At 31.7% G+C, this 21,644-nt stretch overlaps 2 protein-coding genes and 1 non-coding gene across 3 annotated transcripts in view; 2 read left to right on the forward strand and 1 right to left on the reverse strand.

Annotated features, from left to right (window-relative positions):
- On the forward strand, positions 5,084-5,156 carry TRNAR-UCU. The gene has a single exon. It is a non-coding gene; the product is annotated as a tRNA-Arg (tRNA).
- On the forward strand, positions 13,605-15,059 carry LOC105159821 (mitogen-activated protein kinase kinase kinase NPK1). The gene has a single exon (XM_011077023.2). The coding sequence runs from the start codon at positions 13,742-13,744 to the stop codon at positions 14,819-14,821; it is 1,080 nt and encodes a 359-aa protein (XP_011075325.1). The 5' UTR covers positions 13,605-13,741; the 3' UTR covers positions 14,822-15,059.
- The window catches only part of LOC105159829, a 2,260-nt gene continuing 929 nt past the window's right edge, over positions 20,314-21,644 (reverse strand). The window contains exons 2-3 of the mRNA XM_011077034.2: positions 21,023-21,208; positions 20,314-20,705 (exon numbers count right to left, since the gene is read on the reverse strand). Coding sequence (XP_011075336.1) covers positions 20,421-20,705; positions 21,023-21,208 — 471 coding nt within the window. The 3' untranslated portion in view covers positions 20,314-20,420. The remainder of the gene's footprint in view (positions 20,706-21,022; positions 21,209-21,644) is intronic.

The raw sequence follows: 21,644 nt of genomic DNA on the forward strand, positions 1-21,644 counted from the left end.
TCTGATTATTTTCAAGAGCCTGCAGCTCCCCCGTCATGGCATTTTCCCACTCCAAACGGCCCCAGGCCTGAGCGTAAGATTTTGGTTCCTGTAAAATAGACAGTTGAGTAGCAAAGTGTATATGTGCAGGGGAAAAATCAAAAGCTTGATTACAAATGAAGTCATATAGCCATGCTAGTTTATGAGATATTCGAGTGGAATGTCTTAGAGGTAGAGTGACTAGAGGAACTGATATAGGAGATGAGTGTGGAAAAAGGAAGAATAGAGGAAGATGAGGCAGGGGTAGTATCAGTCATCGAAGATGGTTGAATAGAAGAACCAGGTGGAGTAAATTCTGTATCAGATGTTGGAGAAACAATGGGAAAAAGAACAGAATTCGTGACTGGTTCAGTAGAGTTAGACTGATAGGGAAAAACACTTTCCTAAAAAATGACATCCCTTGACAGAAATATGTGATTAGTATCTAAGTCAAAGACTTTAAACCCCTTGCGATCACAGCTATACCCAAGAAACAAACATTTGATAGCCCTTTTTGCAAATTTTTCTTTGTGAGATTTGGTTACGGTTGCAAAGCTTAGACAACCAAAGACACAAGTGTTCGTAGGATGGAAGTTGATTGTGAGTAGTTCATATGGAGTCTTCCAAGAGAGAATAGAGGACGGGAGTCTATTAAGGAGATAAGTGGTTGTGAGTAAAGTTTCCCCCCAAAAGGTTGTAGGCAAGTGTGACAAAAAAAAGGTGATCTGGCTATTTCTAGGAGCTGTTTATAACAGCGTTCCACCACTCCATTTTGCTGAGGGGAATGAGGACAAGATTTTTTATGGTGAATCCTTCAAAAGGTTTGATAGTTTGAGAGTTGCTAATTGGAAATGGGATATGATGTTGCTTTGCAAGTGGGCATATATGACAAATTTCATTGCTCTTTATTGAAGTAAGATGCGGTACATGTACAAGAACTTTAAGAGATGAATGATCCAATCTCATGTGCCACAAAGAAGCATCAATATGTTGGACTTGTGAAGCAAAAGCAGGAGAAGAAGAAATGCACTAGCTAATATAATTTGAACTAAAGGATTCGCTTTCTAGAATGTAGAGATGTTTGGAGCATGCTACAGGCACAACCTCCTAAGTCAAGTGGTCCTGTAATATGCAATGAGAGGGTTGAAACAGAAAACATATATTAGAAGTGGCACAAATTTTATGAACTGAGATCAAATTAGAACGAAAAGATGGAACGTATAGAGCGTCTATGAATTTATGTTTTCCAAACAGATTCACAAGTCCTGATTGTGTGACTTGTTTGGTGGAACCATCTGGGAGAAAGATAGAGGAAATGGAGGCTAAAGGATGCAGATGATGAAAAGCATTAGGATTGCTACACATATGACTTGTTGCTCCCTAGTCTATAATCCAGGCATCCTCAGTCAAATGCTTAGTGCCAGAGAACGTGAAATCTGTACCTGCATATTCATCAACACAGTTCACTTAATAGGATCATTAGGAATATGTTTCAGAACTCTCATAAGTTCCATAACCACGTCTGATACTGAAGTTGTTTCCTCCTTTGTATCTTTCTGAGTATTTTATTATGCCCCTTGCATAGCATAAGCCTTAGTATCAGTGTTCCCCTTCCTTTTCTGATCATTTAGCTCTTGTACCATTCCGGTAAACCATGCAATTTAAAACAAGTGCTTTTTTCATCTCCCATTCGATCACAGTGAACACACTCAAGACTTCTTTTGTCCACCACTCCTCTCATTCTACAGTTATTCAACTCTTTCTTCTTATCATAAGTCACAGCGTGCATAATTGCACCTTGGTGAGGCTCTATTAAGTGGACATGCCTCTGGTTTTTTACTCGGAGAACCATAGAATATGCCACGTTAACAGTCGGCAACGACTCATGAACTAAATTTGACTGCCACCGTTGTCATACTCATCGTTTAACCCTACTAAGAATTGCATAAATTGTCTTTGTTCAGCTAAATCTGCAGTAGCCTTAGCTACACCACACGTACAAGAGCAATCACAAGTACACTAAGGTATAGGTCTCACTTGTACCAACTCATCCGAAAGCATCTGAATTTTAGTAAAATAATCCACAATCGAAAGATCACCTTGAGTAACCAAGGCAATTTCTCGTTCAAGCTGATAGAGAAGGGGACCATTGCGTTGACCATACCTCTATTCCAGGTCTATCCACAGAGTTTTGGCAAATTTGGCATAGATAAATGCATCCGAAATATTTTTGTCATAGTGTTTGGCCGTTCCAAAAAAATAACTCATAAAAAATGAGAAACATGACGTCATGTATCAAGTTATGTTCCTATTATATTCCAATATCCGTTCCAATACGAAACGGACTTTGAAACGGTCGGCTGATCCATGTCAAATTCCGCCTTCTTTTGTAGTGTTTGCGATTTAATCATCGTCGCCGCAAATTAAAAAAAACAAATATTAATTAAATTTATAAATATAGTTAATATTAATTAAATTAAATATTAATTTATAAGTATAGTTAATATTATTTATAGTAAATAATATAATTATTAAAATAATTTATTTTTTATAATACAATTTAAATTATAAAAATATTAAACTTTATATAATTGTTTTGAAATTTTGTTCTTAAATAATGCCAGTCAGCATTGGTGGCCATGTGATATTACACGTATCTAAATTATCAAAAAATTCAATAAAATTGCTTGTCACGTGGTAATTTCTGGTTGATTTGCAAAATCTCGCCCGATAATCATGTACGAAACCCTAATTCGAACTATTTGTCATCATTTTTGTAACTTATGTGACTAAATAAACAAAAGGTATACTTGTAGGACTAAAACTAATAAGGGTAAAGTTAAAGGACGAAGAAAATAATCTTCCCAATATATAGTTGGCGGACAGGTATTTATAGAGACTGCTTTTGATGTAGGCAAAATTACAAAATTAGTCTTGTATGTATAAGGGTTGGCAAAACTAGTCACGTAAGTATTGGACTTACAATTTTAATCTTGTAAGTTTCTATTTAATGGCAATTTTAGTCCTTTCAATAAAAAATTACTAGATTTTAGCCGGACAAATTGAGGTTTAGGGTTCCAACTGCCAATTAAGCTCGAATTAAATACGTGGCATCGTCATATAATATTGATATAAGGAACAAAAATAAAAAGAAAAAGACCCCTCTTTCACTTTTCTCTATCTCTCTACCAATATGAGAGAAAGTGAATGAAAATGAAACTTGGTTGAGGAGGAATGAATGGAAATAGAAATTAGTTTAGGAGGAATGATGGGTTGTCAAATGCTAAGCTTTGGTTAGAAGGTCGGTCGGGTCATCGTCGGAGAAAGAAATTGAGGGATGAAATGTTAGGATTCAAATTCGTTCTACGAATATGAGGGAAAGTGAATGGAAATGAAAATTGGTTCAGGGAAAGTAAATGAAAATTAAAATTGGTTGAGGGAAAGTGAATGGAAACGAAAGTTGGTTGAGGGAGAGTGGATGAAAATAAAAATTGGTTGAAGGGAAATGATGGTTTCGCTAAGGCAAAGTTGTGGTCAAAAGGCCGACGTCAGAGTCATTCACCAGAGGGAGAAATTGAGGGATGAATGTTAGGACTCAAACATCATTGTAAATCTGAAATATTTAATATATTAATCCAAACATAATCTGAACTACTTTGTTAATAACAAGGCTTGATGTTTGCCCCTTGAAATCCTACTTAGATAATAGGGCCTTTCCTGAGATTTGATATAATTATACGTAAATTCTCTATAGTTTGAGAAATTACATCTAACATCCCTGAGGTTTGCTTCAATCTAACAAATCAGTCCTTCTGTTAGTCAAAATTCACCGAATTTGCTAATATTAACAAAAATATTGAATGAAAATTGGCATCTACCCTTAATTGACTTAAAATCGACTCATATTATGTTAAACAATTCTTTTCAGATGAAAGTACCCTTATAACAGTGAATATATACTTCCTCACATGCATTAAAGAAAATATGTATGAGGATAATTTGATCATGAAAAATTATTCAACTTGCTATAAATTAATAATAAGTTAATCGGGAGTAAATATATATTTTTTTTTAATTTTTTTGTTAATATCAGCAAATTCGATAAAATTTTGACTAACGTGGGACTTATTTGTTAGACGGAAGCAAATATCAGAGATACTAGATGTGATTTTCTAAACCACAGGAGGTGTACATGTAAGTATGTCAAACCTCATGGGAGGGAAGTGTAATTATCTCTAGATAATTTTTAATTATTCATCAATAAAGTGTACTATGTACCACCTTAAAATTTGTAATTGAAGGGTAACAAAAAGCATGGGCACAATTATATTTTTGGTCCCATAAGTGGACCTCTTTTCAATTTTGGTCCCATACTCGGGCCAATTCCCACATTGAGTCCTATATGTGCCTTTTTTTTTCAATTTAAGGATACAAGAGGGTTTTCCGTCAAGAGGCTAACGGCAGCTGCTATTTCCGTCAGTGGTTGGTAGGTTGTTAAGTGTGGAGGGAAAATATAGCGATTTGGTGGGAACACATTCTTCCTACTATTTAAGGTGGATTTCTTCAATTTTTTTATTTTAACCAGAGTATTTAACTATTAGCAAAAATTATATTTTGTAATAATAATAAAAAGTTACATATATGAAATGTTTATAAGACATTTATTTTAAGTATACAAATGACGCATAATTAGTATATATTAAATAAAAGATAAAATTCATCAACGCATATTAAGGTGATGACTGATTTCTTTTGCAACTTGGTCTGATTCATGATTAGGAATGGATAAATTTAAAGAGAAATTTATGAGATTAAAAATACTTTAATATTTATTTTATGAAATTAAATACACTAAATTTATAAGTTATAGGACCAAAAATTCAACATATCCTATCATGCAGGACCAAAATATAATTTTTCCGTGGGATAACGCCAATTTCACGAGGAATGTTCCAAAATCTCTTCCGAAACCAAAATTGTTGCAGCTCTAATATTATATAGCTGGAAATATAATAAAATCATAGTACAAGATAATATGACTATGCTATACGGAAATAAGCACGAAGCGCCCATGGCCTAATGGATAAGGCGCTTGACTTCTAATCAAGCGATTGTGGGTTCGAGTCCCACTGGGCGTGTTCCCGTTCTTTTTGATTTGCCTGAAATATTATGATTACTTATTTTCTAAACGCCTTGGGCCAGTAGCCCAATTTCTGTTCAACTCATTGCCAGCTGAAATCTCAGTACTAAGATTTCCAGTCTTGTCCAAACTCTAATGATCAGTGTGATATTTGGCTTTCAGTATGAACAAATAAATACATCACAACTTTATACCCCAAGTTGTATGTACTATGTCCTTTCCTCCATTTTATGAGCAAACCAACCAACTGGTAAGAAAAGAGTTGACACGTAAAATGAGATTAAATCCTTACTTACTTCAGTTATGAGATAAAATAATCATGAATTTACGCCACTCTTTGTCCACATATAAGACTAAAGAAGCACGGAAATAAAAAATGTGGTGTCAACCATTATTACTAATAGATAAGTAAAGAAATTCAGCCCAACTTCCGACTTGGACAAAATGCACGTAAACGCATAATTGGACAGAATTGTGCATCATATCTATTCTATGGCGAAATAATAGTCGGACAAACTGAAAACTAGTCACACACTCCATCTCAAGAAGAATGCCAATTCCAAAAGTGTCCCACAATTAAAATTTATTATTTTATTTTATTCTAAAAGCATTTGAATTATTTATTGGATGTGAGTGATTGGGAATGGGGATTTATTGGTAGTTGAAGTATGAATGGGCCAAAGACCAGACAACCTTAACATTTCCGCGAAGGAGAGGAGTGTGCCTACCACTCCTGACCACATCTGACGCCCAGTAGAAGACCAAACCCCTGCTCACATGTTTTGATTGGCGGCTAACGTCAAATATTGGAAACCTCCAACAATTTTGTTTATCATCGATATTCTTTTTTCTTCTTTTATTTAGAGGAACAGAAGAATATATACTAAGTTTTGTAAACTAAAACTAGCTACGTATGAAAATAACATCTCTTTCTTGATTGTAAGCTCTTAACTTTATTAGGCAGATAATAATTTTATTGTCGGATAATTCTTTATTTGCAATTGGATATTCATATTTCTTTTTATTCCAATGTACATATATAATTTGTGCTTTGTTTTTCAAACTAGATGTTTTGAAAAGTATAAAAGAAGCTACTCCTTCAGTTGATTTTGCGATACGATAACACTAATTTTCCACAATTATTTTCAGTATTAAATTATATAAAAATATTAATTTTAAATAATTGAATAACCTTTTTAACCGAAAGATTCGTATAGTTTTGTAGATGTTGCACGTAGTGCAGGTGCACAGCTCTTATCTTTTATTTTGTTATACACACGCATGTATAATTATTTTTTCTTGATGGATATAGTTTATTACATCATTCAATATATTTAAATGTTAAAATATATAAATGATTTCAAATCAAAGGCTACATCCAATTTAAATAAGCACTAAACTATTATAAAAGTAAACCATCACCTACGTCATGGCACTTAAACTCGCATGACGTGTATGGACATAACTATTTATTTATACACAATTCACGTATAAAATTCATATTTTATGTATATCTGAAAAAGAATTATATATAAAATATGTATATAAGAAGTGCAATATATAGTTTAAAAATCGAACATTTAAATAATTTCCCAGAAAGAAAGATTTAAATAATTTCCCAGAAAGAAAGATTCTTGGATTTCCACATTGACCTTTACACAACCTATTCTTCGCCCTGCCTATTTGGGCAGTCCCAGAAAATATCAAAATCACTGTCCAACACTGAAATCTTGTCGCGTAATTTCTCGCTTACGTTGGGCTGTATGAGGTAAGAGTGGTTGTTTTTCATGCTTGGGAGCAGACACAGACGCTAGAGGTGAAAAAACGTGTTTCTGATTAGCTTTTCTGGGCTGCCATTTTTCATGGCTCTCCTTCAGTCAGCAACAACAAATATCGCCAATGGGTCCAAACTGTCGATTGCGTTCCACGATTTTGCGTCAATTCTGGTCCGTTTATTTTCATGCCCGCCGAGTTTGGTGATGACAATGACCCGATTCTTTCTTGGTTTAGAGAGTGAAGTGACCAATGACGACACTTTATTCACACGATGAAAGAATTATATTTTAATCATCCTTTTAAAAGGAAAAAAAACTCTTTGAAGAAAAGTAGACATGGTCTTTGTGGTACTTAACACTTTCTATACATATATATTTTAGACGTGTCTACTACTAATAAAATAGGAATTATGACTAAAAGAATATAAAATTAAAAAAAAAAAAAAAAGAGTATCCTAAATGCACAACACACAATTGTTCTGAAATTTTTTTTGTGTACATTTCATGCTTACCGTATTAGTACCGTATATTGTACCGTATTCATATCCATTCTGTATATATACACGTTAATGAGTACCGACATAAATTTGTGAGGACATCGTGAAAAATGCGAGTTATATTAGGTGAGGAAGGTTGTCCCAGCGAAAATAAATATTACACGACTTTAGGGTAAGGTCTTAATTAAGTTAGGAACGTGGGGGTACGTCTGAATGCCTGTGATTCACAAACCAACCTACGTGATTTTGTCTTCTTCTGCTGACAATTTGGCAATAACATTCAGCTCTCGCACCAACCACTGTTTCTTGGACGGCTTTTTGTTGGTGATCAAATGCTTGTAACCGACGCATAATTAGAGTTTACTAAGTTATTAAAGAATGCAATAATTACACTGTTTTTCTGGTGAAGTTTGATGTAATTATATTTAAATTTTATTGTAATTTAAAAAGTTATATTTAGTATCTATAATATTTTATTTTCATTCAACTAAATAAATTTATTCGTTAGTCAAAATTCAAAAAAAAAAATTGTTAATATTAGCAAAAATCAAATTGAATAAAAAACTATATTTATTCTTAATTGGCTAATTATTGATTTGTTGTTCGTCAATAAATATTTTCTGACCAAACTATCTTCACACGCTAATACATATGAGGAGATAAATCTTCACTCTTAAATAGATAGTTTGGTTATAAAAGATTTGTTTCACCTATAATAAATCTGTAAGTCAATCAAAGTAAATATTGTTCATTCAATTTTTTGTTAATATAAACAAATTCTGTTCATTTTACAAACAAACAAAATTTATTTGTCGGATGGAATCAAACATTAAAGATATTTGGTGTAATTTCATACCATAAAAAATTTATGTGTAATTACACTAAATTTTAAGAGAAAACGATCTAATTACCTTTAAAAAAAATTATCAAAGTTGGCAATTAAAATTAGTTGGGATTATGCCATTTTTTTTTTTTGTCTTTTTTGTCGATGTAATAATGATAAGTTCATCTGTTTTTGACTGTCCACGTTCTCAAGTAGCATTCGGTCTTACGAGGCACATTATTTTTTGAGTGTTTGAGAAAAAAGAAAAAATAAATTATAATTATTGAGTTTGTAAAAAGAGAGGTCAGTAATGACTCCATTTCAAATAAAAGAATACTAGTTATGACAATTTAATGATAATAAAGAAAAAATATCACTATATTTTTTTACAAGATATTTATTATTACTATCTACTAGTCATCAGTAGTGACTGATTAAATAAATATATACATTTTTTACTATTATTAAATTTGTAAAAATATCATTACTAAAGTAACATAAAATTTTCATGACTCAATGTATATAGCCAAGTCACCTTAATATTATTATCACATTTATAACTAATTAACAATTTATTTTTATATAATCAATTAACTATTATTATACTAAAAGAAATATAACTTTATGTCAAAATTATAATAGTTAAAAATAAAATATAGTGACAAATACTAATTAATTATGATGTGCAACAATTACTAGCTAATCGTTGCTTTTACATGCAAGATCACAACATTAGCTACAGCTAATAATCATGATAAATATTTATCATAACTAAAATAATAATAAATATTATTGATCGTGATCAAAATTTAATTTTTTTAATAATTTTTTGTGAGCATGGTAATAATGTTAATTTATCGTGATTTTTTGACAGTGTTATTATTGTCTCTCTGTCTTTCTTTTTCTTTTTTCTCTTAAATGGGTTGTAAATTTTATTGATTATTACGCATATAGCCCATATTAGCTTATTTTATTTTATTTTATTTTACCTTTATTTGGATAATTAAGTTCCATGTTAGGTATCATGAATGCACCTACCTATATATATATATATATATATATGAATAATATAGCAATTAATAATTTGTGACATGTGAGCACACTATACTTAGTTGTGGCCAAAGTTAATTAGGCCTTTATGTATGTGGACTACATTTCATTTAATTAACTCATCCCCTCTTACAGCTAAGTATGCAATATGCATTAATTATTTAATTTCTATCTAATTATTTTTTTATGTTAATATTTAATGACGTAATCATTTGTATGAAATTTCACATTTGATTAATTATATGAAATTTATAGTTTATTTTAATTATTATTTGTTTTCAATTTAGAAGCTGTACTTTAATAATAATTAATTGTTAGGTTATTTAAAATTAATGGGATGGCGTGAAATTCGATGCTTCGGTTGTACCAAATTATAGTTAAGCATGCATGTCCATTTCTCATCCATGGAATATCTAAGATTACGTCGTCAATTTCCACCCACAATTTCAGTATATATTTATAATATTAATTGTTCTCTTATGCAGTTTTTGTGATTATATAAAAAAAAATTAAATTTAATGGAAAAAAATGTGAAGTGAGGTGACGGAATAAATTGTAACTGTTAGGTTTATGAAATATATAAAAGTTGGTGATGAAAAGCAACATAAGTAAATGAAAGAGAAATGTGGAGTAGTTGGTTGTGAGAAAAAAAATATATAATTATGAGATTATTAGAGAAATGTTGAATAGTTGGTTGTGAGAAAAAAAATATATAATTATGAGATTATTAAAAATATTAAAATTTTTATTATGGTCAATTTTATTAAATATAATAAATAAATTAAAAGATAAATTTTGATATTCAAAAATTGATTCAATTTTTTATTTTTTTAAATACTAGTATATATCTAAGAATAGATGAAGATGAGGAAGAGTTGTGGAGGACAAGTTGCTCAAAGTTTCATCTCATTCTTTATTAATTAAATGAAGATAAATCATAGTTTAGTCTTATCCAAATGTTACTAAAATAATCACATCTGGTGGACCATAAAAATTTTGATGTCCAAATGAAAGAGTTTTTGAGAGTCTGTTTTAGAGTTTTGTTCTTTTTGTTATTTAAGACGATAATTATGTAATTGTATTAAATATATTATTATAATGAAAATAATAAAATATTAAATTATGATAAACTCTAATACAAGTATCCAAACGTGTATTTTAGAGTTTTTGGCGAAATGAGTCCGTTGCTTTTCTTTTTCTTGAAGAAAACTAGCAAACATTTTTTTGCTTTCAGGTACTTGCGCTTATGTTATGTTGTTTTCAGCTTGGTTGCTTTGCAATTCCGGGATGCTTGATTTTGTCTGATTTTATTCTCTATGTCCCCCTCAGTTATTCAATTTATCACAAAATTATTATGACAAAAAACAATTATGCATGTCTGATATTCTTTATGGGAAGATCTACATGCATATATATATATATATATGTATGTATGTATATATATATATATATATATATGTGACGTGAGAAAACAACAATCTAAAATAGACAAAATTCTTGTCAAGAAGTCTTGTCCTAGTGGAAACATTGAAATCCATGGTTTTGATTTCTAATGTCAGTACTTATGTGAATATTTTGTTAATTTAATCAATTTTATGTTTGATTTAGACCCATGAATAAGATCTAGTTAATTTTAATTTGTTAATCTAAATAGTGTAATAGATACGTTGTATCAATAATAAAAAAAAAAAAAAAAAAAAAAAAAACGGAGCACAGTATTTATACATTTTCTCAGATATTATGCCTACTAGACAACATATACATTATATTTACATTGTGATTCATATTAGACGTATTTTAGTATGATGAAATTACTATTCCAAACTTCTTGTTTAGAGGCCTCATATTGATCACATGGCTCAAACGATGGGTTTTTTTTTTTAATATGGATATGATTCACTATATTATTTATCATAAAATTATACATAAGCTTATTCACAAGATTCAAAATTATAACCTTTTACTTGTGAAACTAAAGATTGCGGTTAGGAAAGTTCTCCTGCACCAAATTTAGTTGCGATAGCAAACCAATCATATAATGAATATAATTACGATTATTAAGTAATTAGCAGTACGTCAATTATATAATATAGCTGTGTAATTAATTCGAATATCACGCCTGAATTAGAATCCTGTGAGATTAAAATTTATGGAATATTAACTTTTGGGGGAGTTAGACATGCAACAACATAGGCGACGGTCTTTAACTGACAGAAGACCTGTAGTAGATTCGAATTTTTTGGACAAGATTCAGTCAGTAAGGACGCAGGAAGGCATATCAAATTGGCAAGTTGCTTATATATACACACTTGATTATATGTTGTGTATAGGTCGTTTTCCTCATATTTGTAGATAAGGTACCTAGGATGCAATAATCAACATCAGTCTTCTAATTGCAAGTTGCAACTATCCCAGACACACCTTTTCAAGTGCGGTAGGGATCCCTCCCAAGACCGGCCAGAATTGTGGTCATTCTCACCAACAGTTCACAAATCCCATCCACTCTTTTACGAGCCGCAACGCCTTTCCAACTCCTGTTTGAGACTTCTTTTCTTACCACTTGTACAATGACTTTCATTTTAATATTGGTTCAGTCGGTGTTAAATCACTGTAAATTATTTGAATCAAGTTGAATATTTCGAGTTTAAAAAAATTGTGTTTGTATTTGGTTTGATTACCGATCTAATCAATTCAAAATGAATTTTAATTGGATCAAATACGGGTCAGCTCGTATAAATTGATATTTCTAAAAAAAATTAGTAAAAATAGAGCATCTAAACCCCTAAAAATTATAAGATCAACACTTTGCTGTCTGGGTCAAAGGTAAGATGGAGGGGAAATACTAGAAAAAAGATGTTTTGATGTTATGAGGGGGTATTGTCAAATATTACGACACTTACTTGATCCACAATTTGATTAGTCAGAAGCCAATCCCCAAGTGGCAAAAACCCTTTTGTACTACGACTCTCTTATCTCAATCTAATCCAACATCCATTACCAACAAGTGTTGACTCCTGCGTTTTTACCTTTCAATACCAACGAAGAGATTTCCATTTTGCTCAACTTGAAGTCTTGTTTAAACTCTAGTTCGCTTCACCATCCCCATTAAATATTAATTACTTGACTTCTCATTAATGATTTAGAATTTGACTTTTAAAAACATAATAATAAAACAATATATGTTGAGTAGAAGAGATAATGTCATTTTTCTTTTGAAGAATTTATTGATATAATTTGATAAGGAAAATCCTAATTTGTCTGAAAAAAAAAATATAAATTTACCCTGAAAGAGCTCAAAATTACAATTTTACCTTAAGGGTCCGCGCATTTTTTATAGGGTCGGGTCGCCTGACAACTCGGGACACGTGGAAGACGCCAATTGAACCGACTAGACCCTCAGTTTTTTGCTATAAATACTCCATAGTCAGTATATTAATGGTACATTTACTTGACCACTCTTTACTTTTTGGTCGCTTCGGCTCACCAGCTCGAATGCGACCTACTTTCACGACCTCAAAATCAAACACTGACTTAAGTATTGGAGTGTCTTAGTTGGGGACTACTCCAACAAGCCTAACGATCTGCTTTTTTTCTCAGGGTTGAATTACTAGTTTGGGAGAGGTAGCGACTTTGAACCGCTTGGAGGATCAGTTCGCCCGACCAAGGAAGTCGCGTGGATTTCAACCCGAATCATAATTATATTATAAATTTTAATTGGGAGTAATTATAAAAAATAACAAAATCAAATACGAATCCTGGCAAAAGATGGGAGTATGAGGATGAGTGGTAAGTAACAACCGACACTAATTCCTGACTTAAGACAATATTGCTTGGTTTAATTTGTAAGAAGAATTTAATTTTTGTTTTCAAAAGTCATTATGTTCAGTTCCTAATATAATGGATCTTTATAAATATTTGGTAAATGCTTAGATCTTCCGAATTTATCTTGACACGTGATGGTAATCAAAATTAAAATTATTTTTTATTTTATTTAAAAAAAAAAATTGTTTGATAGAAGCTAAAAGCACGAGGGCGATTAATTTAGTTGATGAACAGAATTCTCAAAAGTCATGCCCAACAAATGGCTTGACTGTTAATATATATATTTTTTATTAAAAGAAAAAGTTAATTTAATAATTTCTCCTACACTATGAGCCACGTTTTTCCAAACAGGCGTACGCTACGTCTGGTTCCTGCCAAGTACCTTTCCCAACCACGTGCTTTTTGTTTTTGGCAACCAAAAACTTTCACACACGTTTACAATCAATAAATCCTTCTATATATATACTCTCTCTCTCTTTCTCTCTTCTAATTTCAATTCACATTGTTTGTTGTGGACCTCTCCTTTCCGTTTCCCTCTCTCTCTTCCCTCCAAAATCTCAAAGCATAAACCCCACTCAGAGATTCCGAAAAACTCTGTGATTTTGAGTTTTGAATTATGGATTGGGTTCGGGGCGAAAATCTGGGTCATGGCAGTTTCGCGACTGTGAATTTGGCGACGGCCGGAAGCCAGAGCTGTGGGTTTCCTCCGTTAATGGCGGTGAAGTCATGTGGGTTTTCTCACTCTTCCTCTCTTATGAACGAGAAGCTGATTCTCGACGACCTTAAAGACTGCCCGGAAATCATTCGGTGCTTTGGGGAGAGTTGTTCGTATGAGAAGGGCGAGAAATTGTATAATGTGTTGTTGGAGTATGCTCCCGGCGGCGCTTTGGCTGATAAGCTTAGGAATTCCGGTGGTGGGAGGATGTCGGAATCTGAAGTCCGGGGATACACAAAGGCTTTGCTTAAAGGAATTTACTATATTCACAAGTTCGGATACGTTCACTGTGATATCAAGCTTCAAAACATTCTTTTAGGAGGGAATGGCCGCGTGAAGATCGCCGATTTTGGACTGGCGAAGCGGTATGGAGGGAGAAAAGGCGCCGCGACGGGGTGCGAATTGAGGGGCACCCCTTTGTACATGTCGCCGGAGATGGTCGCCGGGGGCGAGCAGGGGCCTCCAGCGGATATTTGGGCGCTTGGGTGTGTCGTGGCGGAGATGTTGTCTGGAAATCCGGCGTGGCGGTACTCAGATATCGCCGGATTAATGATGAGAATCGGAGTAGGTGAAGAAGTGCCAGAGATCCCCAAAGGTTTATCGGAGGAAGGGAAAGATTTTCTTGGTAAATGTTTCGTGAAGGATCCAAGCAAGAGATGGACAGCGGAGATGCTCCTAAATCACCCCTTTACCTGTGATCAAGATTTTGAAGATGATGGGTCGAAAAACAGAGAAGAAAACAGCCCCTCAACCTCTCCAAGATGCGCATTTGATTTCCCGGATTGGGCGTCCTCGGTCACATGTTCAATTACCTCTTTACCCCGGTCGGAATATTCCCCGGAATCTGGCTCATGGTTCTCCGGGGAGTCGAGTTCAGGAAGTGGCTCTTGGTCCAATCGGGCGGCAGCGCGGCTGATGGAGCTAGTTAGCGATCAAAATCCTAATTGGTCTGTGTCGGATGATTGGGTCACCATCAGGTGACGGTCCAGGAGTGTTTGGTCAATTTTGGTCACAATTCACAAGGAAGAGCACAGTCAGGAATCAGATTTTTGAAGATATTGTTTGCCCTTTCTTTTGCCGTTAGATCCTACTTTTCGATACTTGTATGTAAAGAAGAGCAGAAATTACAGAGGTAGAGGGAGAGAGAGAGAGAGGGGCAGAATGTACAGTCCTTGATAAATACTTTTCAATACTATACTATTCATTATATTATTTGATATATTTAAATTTAAAATATTAATAAATAAAATAGACAAATAAATAAAAGAAAACAAGATTCGTTATCCGCAACATGATTGTATAATTAATTATTATGAAGAAATTAATTTTAAAATAAGATATTATAATGTGTGATGCATAATTTTATAATTAATTATATAAATATATAATCATTTTTAAGGTTGATGAGGGAGGCAAATAATTATTTAAATATATATAATGAGTAATTAGAAGAAAAATAATTGCGGTGGAATTAAGAACTAGAAACTATAATTTCTATGTTTCAATGGAATTTAATTTCAAAATGGCTAAAATGGTACTAGAAAATGTGTTGGTACTTTAAACACATGTTTAGTCCACTCAACTACGGTGCCGAATGAGAACACGTAATATGGAAGAATACAGTGTGAATTGTACTTACATGAGGTACAAATTAATTGTTAGATTAAATACATAATTATGATATTATTTATAATTTAAAAATTAATAATTTATATGGGTACAAACATCACCAACCCAACTTCAGTTACATTCTTAGGATAATTAATCATACATTTTATTATGAACTGCCACTATATCTTACTTGGACATAGTACAAAATATTTTTTAAATAAATAAATAATATACATTTAGATGCTTAAAGTATAATAAAAAATGTAATATTAATTTAAAAATTAAAAAAAAAATGTAAACTGAGGTAAAGTTTTGTGAGTTGTAGACATTAATTAAGAATAATCAAGCTTATCTTCTTTCTAACAACATAACCACATAAAGAGCAGTGCACAGCTTAGTTCCCGTATCCTTTATGGAATATGCTGTCAGAATTCATGCAAGTTTCCATCTACATCTTCAGTCTCTGTCCTGCTTTTTCAACAAATTTCCATTTGTAAACAGAAAATCTTACTTCCCACGCTTGCAATATAATTGATATATAATTTAAAAAAAACTGAGTAATTAATTCAATCTGAATAGACTCAATTTGGGCATAATTCGTATTTATAGACACTACAAAAAAATGAATATCACGATTTCAAAATTATGGTAATCAACACTATCCAACACAACCAGCAAATTTGATTTGAAAAATTAAATTTTGATCATAGTTAATAAACATTTGCCATAATTTTAATTATAATCATATGTTATGATTTTTAACTATGACTAATATTTTGATGACGTTTATAGATGTAACGGATAATAACCATTGAAAAGTCATGGTTAATTAATATTTGCTACACTTTTTATTTTTAATTATAACAATTAATTATTTTCAAAAATAATAATTTTCAAGAATGCTTTAGATTATTTTCTAACTATATATAATTACAATTTTATCTCGTACCGATCTTTTACCACATGAATAAGTTTCCTATGCAAGAAATTCAAATTATATGAAAAAATAATTATAAGGTCACAAGGCATATTATTGAGGGAAAAATTACAAGGGTGAAAGAAAATAATAGTGATGGGAAATTTAAAGACCAAGTACATAGGTAATAAAGAGACACCTTGTCGTACGACAACTACTAGCCGTAGGGATATGACTGCTCGAAGTAACATTGTTAATGGTGTTGAATTATGAATTAATTTACCATGGGCTTGCAATTAAGTTTCCATCGTTCGAGTATAAATAGTTACCTAATACATGAAATTTGGACAATTGGATGCCGCATGTAAGCAACTTGACGTGGGCTATATCTCATAAAGTTCGTACCATGTCTCCTACAATATTTTTGTAATGTTCGGACAAGGTTGAATTTATTTTATTAATTTAATATCTTTACGGCTGGACTTGGTGTATTCTAAAACCTAATATACATGAAGTCACCGTGAACATTCGATTATTTTAGTGATTGTGGTTCGCTTAAAATCGAACAATTTAGAGAAATCTACAAACAGCAACTAGATATAATTTTGACGACTCTAATATTTCTATAACCTTTTACCATATTTGTTTTACGAACTACCTGATTTAAATATTATTGAAGAGTTATAATCGAGACCTTTTCGATAGGTGTTCTGACACAGGTTTGTTTTGTAAGCTTACGGCTTAAAGAATTTAAGAGTATTTTTTACTTTTTGAGACAAGTAATTATCATAGAGATTCAGTCTTAAAGATCTTGTTATGAAGTTTCGATTCAACACAACTGAGTCATAGTTACTCGATCGTTTATTGAAGTTCTCTTTTTGAAGAAGCTTTCAAATGCTTAGATATTAAATGAGTGTTATTTCAGGCGGTTGAAGTTTTTATTGTGGTGAGTTTGGAATATAATAAATAAAATTGGATTAAGCAGTTGTGATCGTTGTATTATCATTGAATGGTTCACAGTCCCACTTGGTCTACCTTTTTAAGTTAATGGTAAGAAATTTTCAATCAGGTCCTCATTTCATTTCATTGATAATATATTACAAAAAAAAATAATACATATACATATTTATATATATATATATATATATATACTTCTTGAAATTTATGAGAATTGTCCAAGAATTATTAAATAATAGCCAAACCTCTTTTATAATGATTTAAATTTTCAAATAAGATGATCGTTAAATAATTAACATTACATAGATAAATTACGTTTACTTGTTCTTAATATACCGTCAAACTGAATTTCAAATGATTGTCGACTGTCGAAATTGGAGACCACATTCATAAAACAATTCCAATTTATATAACGTAAAATACAAATTTACCCCAAATCCCACACCTTCTATCAATTGGTCATATGTTTCTCATCATTCATTTTTCTATTGGAATTCCAAAATTTGGCCTACACACCAAACACCTAAAGGCAGCATTTGTTTCTACTTCTATTTCATCAACTTTTTCTCAATACAAACATACACGCCATGTGCTAAATATGTAAGTAGATGATTGGGGGGGAGTTTTGTCATGTAATAATAATAAATTCTCCACCAATCATATTTTTGTTTTTGTTTTTGTTGTCTTTTTCATACCACATTTTTCTTTCATGCATGCCAAATTTATGTCACCTTTTTCCATAGCATATATAAGTGTATGTATTTATTCATACAATTGAACTTCAAACGTACTAGCTAGATGCCATTCTCAATTTCCACATGTTAAATAAGTTATGCAATTCTAATCATGTAATTTATGGGGTGATAATTTTGATCTTGTATAAATTGATTTTCGCAATTTAATTCTATAATTTTTAAATTTAGCAATTTTCATTCTTTTCTGATCAATTTGGTCTGAAAATTGCATGTGATTTACACATATCCAATTAAATTATAATTTTAGTCATGTAACTTGTAGGATGTTGGAATTTTTAGTCCTATAACTTGAGAGAGTTGGTATTTTTAATTCTTCATAAATTTATTTACAAGACTAAAATCGTAAGTAAATTGCCATTTTTGGTAAATTGATTGAAAACGGACTAAAATTGCCCAAATTATAAAATTAGAGGACTAAATTATAAATATCAATTTGCATAGAATTCAAAATACCACCCCAAATTAAAGAACTAAAATTGCAATTTTCTCATAATTTAATTCATTACTTTTTAATTACATCTATATGCCAAATGTGTATTTCTCATTCCTCGGAGTTTGACATTTTTGTCCAGGTCGACTGGTTGGAATCGAACTCCCATGCATAAGCCTCGCAGAATATGTCTGAATTCTACTTCTCATTTATCCTAAATATTCGCCATTCATGTGCTTTTGGATCAGGGTTAGGACTGTTAGCTAGTGAGTATTTATGCCGACTCATACTTAATAAATACATATTATTGTTATTTATATGTTTTACTAAATCCTACCTATAGAATAGGTTTTCAGTCTTATTCATAATATATTTAAAATAGTCGAGTTCAATTTCAATTTTGCCCATTAAAACGTGTGTCACCTTTTTTTTTTTTTTTTAATAAGTTCGAAAAAGATAAAAATTTCAGTAAAATTTAGATTTACATCAAAATTAAACAATAAGGTCTGCAATGAAGCAATTATGAACAATTATTTTTTCAAAAAATCAATACGTAAAAAATTTAATAAAATTTAAGATTTTTAGATGACAAGTAAATCTAATTGATTGATTTATTAAAAACTCAAAAATTTAATATTTTTAAATTAACGTATAAATATGAATTTTAGAGTATTAAATTTTGACTCGTATTGCTACACATATCTGTGGATATTTTAGGGTCTAAAACATATCCATACTCATGAAATATTTATTTCTTTTGACAAATATGAAATATTTATTTCAATGGGTATGGGTTTGGATCTAATATCAAAATATTGGGTTCAAATATAGGTATTAATTATTATAAGGATAAATTATAATGAGTTTTTATGAGATTGGGTATAATTACAAATACTCCCTCATTGTTTGAAAAATTATCAATACCCCCCTTTAATGGTCGCCTAACTATTAGCCAAATTCACTAGTTTCCGGTAGGTTTTCATACAAATTTTATAGTGAACTAAGAGAAATGCACATATAAATATCAATTATAATTGTACTTATTTTTTAAAAAATTTCTATATATATATATATATACGGACTAAGTGATAATTTTTTTAAAAAAAATTCATTCACAACATCCATTTTTTTTGAAAATGAAAAAAATACAGCACGAACAAAGTTAATAATTTCAGACATCTTATCAATAATTACATATTTTATCAAATATTATGAGATATTCATAATTTTTTAAATAATAAGATCATAATCGCCATTATGCCTAATCTTATAGAAATTTATTATAATTTATCCATATTATAAAGAATTCGAGTTTGGGCATTGTCCGTTCATTGAAGGTCTAATATGGGGAACATTTCTATACTTCTGTAAACTATACTCAGCCCTCTCTGACAATATGCGAACGAGATGAATGCTGAGGGAAGTGATAAGATTGCCATTGTTGCTGTTCTCATTTTTATTCAGCCATAGAAGGAAAAACATAATTAATTTTCATGAATTTCACATTTCTTTGTACATGATTTTTAGTTTAGAACCTTTATGCAACCTTAAATTTACTTTCAACAATATGCAATTTAGAACTAGATTAAGACAATGAAAATAAGTTATATAACATTGCTCGTCACAAAATTATTACAAGGATACAACGGTACAAGTGAAATTTCACAAGACAACCCCAACTTAATTCTGACATTCCCTCCCATGCATTATAACCATAAAATTCTCTCACTAAAACAACAATTCAAAAAATTTATAATCAAGATATTATACCAAATCTTCCTCCTTCCCCTTTTTGTTTCCGAACGATCGATCAATTTTCCGTTCATTCCTTCTTTCAAATTTTTCTCAACAATTTAGCTTTCTTTCTCCAACGAAATCTGGCCGTGTTAACAAACACGAAAGAAGTGCATCTCAATAGTATGTGCACGAGTTTTTCAATGGAATGGCGACGTTCATTTTCTTGGGGTCCAGAACCACAGAGCATTGGACTCTTTTGTTGAACTTGGGCTTCACCAATCGTCCCAGCACATAAGCTCTGGCCCGGACCGTGAAATTCAAATTCAGTGGGACTGGCGCCACTGGCTTCCCCTCTTGGCTGCTCAAGTTGGCTCCTCCGCCGTAGAGTGGGATGTTGCTTCCTCTCAACATCACTGTCACAGTTTTCTGGCTTCTTCTTGATTGATAGAACCTCTTCACCTGGCAATATTGAAAGGAGCAAAATTAATATGCATTATTCGCAACAAAACAAATTAATGTTAAACTCGTTCATAGACAATGTTGATTAAGCAACATTCGTCAATCTCGACATATTAAGCTAGAAGATTTCAGTTTGGTCAAACTCAGTTGATCAAGTCGTAAGTGTTATTGTACTTGTTCTGTGATTGGTTGGTCTTCTAATATTGTAGACTGATTATATAAAAAGATTGAATTTATGTATCATGCAATATGCTCAAATTCCCCAATGAGCCAACACATAAACCTTAAAGACTTATTATTAGACTTATGTTGCTTACCATCCCACTGGCTAGTGTGAGTTCGGAGAACGATAGATCCAACGGTGTGGATGTTACGTGGACACCAAAAAATGTACCCCTATTACGAAAAACGAACTTCACCGTTGAATTCATGGTCACCATTTCAGTTCCTACACCGGATGCATCTGATCCAGCTTGAATTATGAATCGATCGAACAATATACTCTGCAAAAGTTAAGGAAAAGAAATACATTTTTTGAGATTGAAATGTACAAAACCAGAATGCAGCTATGGAAACAATGGTAAAACAATACCAATAAAAAAAATTAAAAATGAAGAAATTTAAAGAAGAAAAATGTTTGGTTGTGTGCACAGACAAAAATCTGACTTTGAGCACCAGCGTTATCAATGCCCAAATCATCTCCCCTTGTCTACTTAAAACATCCTCGGATTGTGATGTGTTTGGAATTTTCCCATGATGATTTGAGCTGCTGACTTTTAGGACTATGTTGTTGTGTTTATACCTTATTTCTTTATTATTATTATTATTATACCTTTAAATTGAAATGATACAATTCAGATCCTAGGGTTGAAAGTCGGTCCTGGCTGCTGCAGTCTTCAACAAATCACACCACAAAGTATAACTAAATTCAAATTTTAG

Source organism: Sesamum indicum, linkage group LG1, assembly GCF_000512975.1.
Source record: "Sesamum indicum cultivar Zhongzhi No. 13 linkage group LG1, S_indicum_v1.0, whole genome shotgun sequence".
Taxonomy (NCBI): domain Eukaryota; kingdom Viridiplantae; phylum Streptophyta; class Magnoliopsida; order Lamiales; family Pedaliaceae; genus Sesamum; species Sesamum indicum.

Excerpts from the sequence above, each read along its gene's own strand:
- LOC105159821 (XM_011077023.2), top strand. The coding sequence starts at position 13,742 with ATGGATTGGGTTCGGGGCGAAAATCTGGGTCATGGCAGTTTCGCGACT.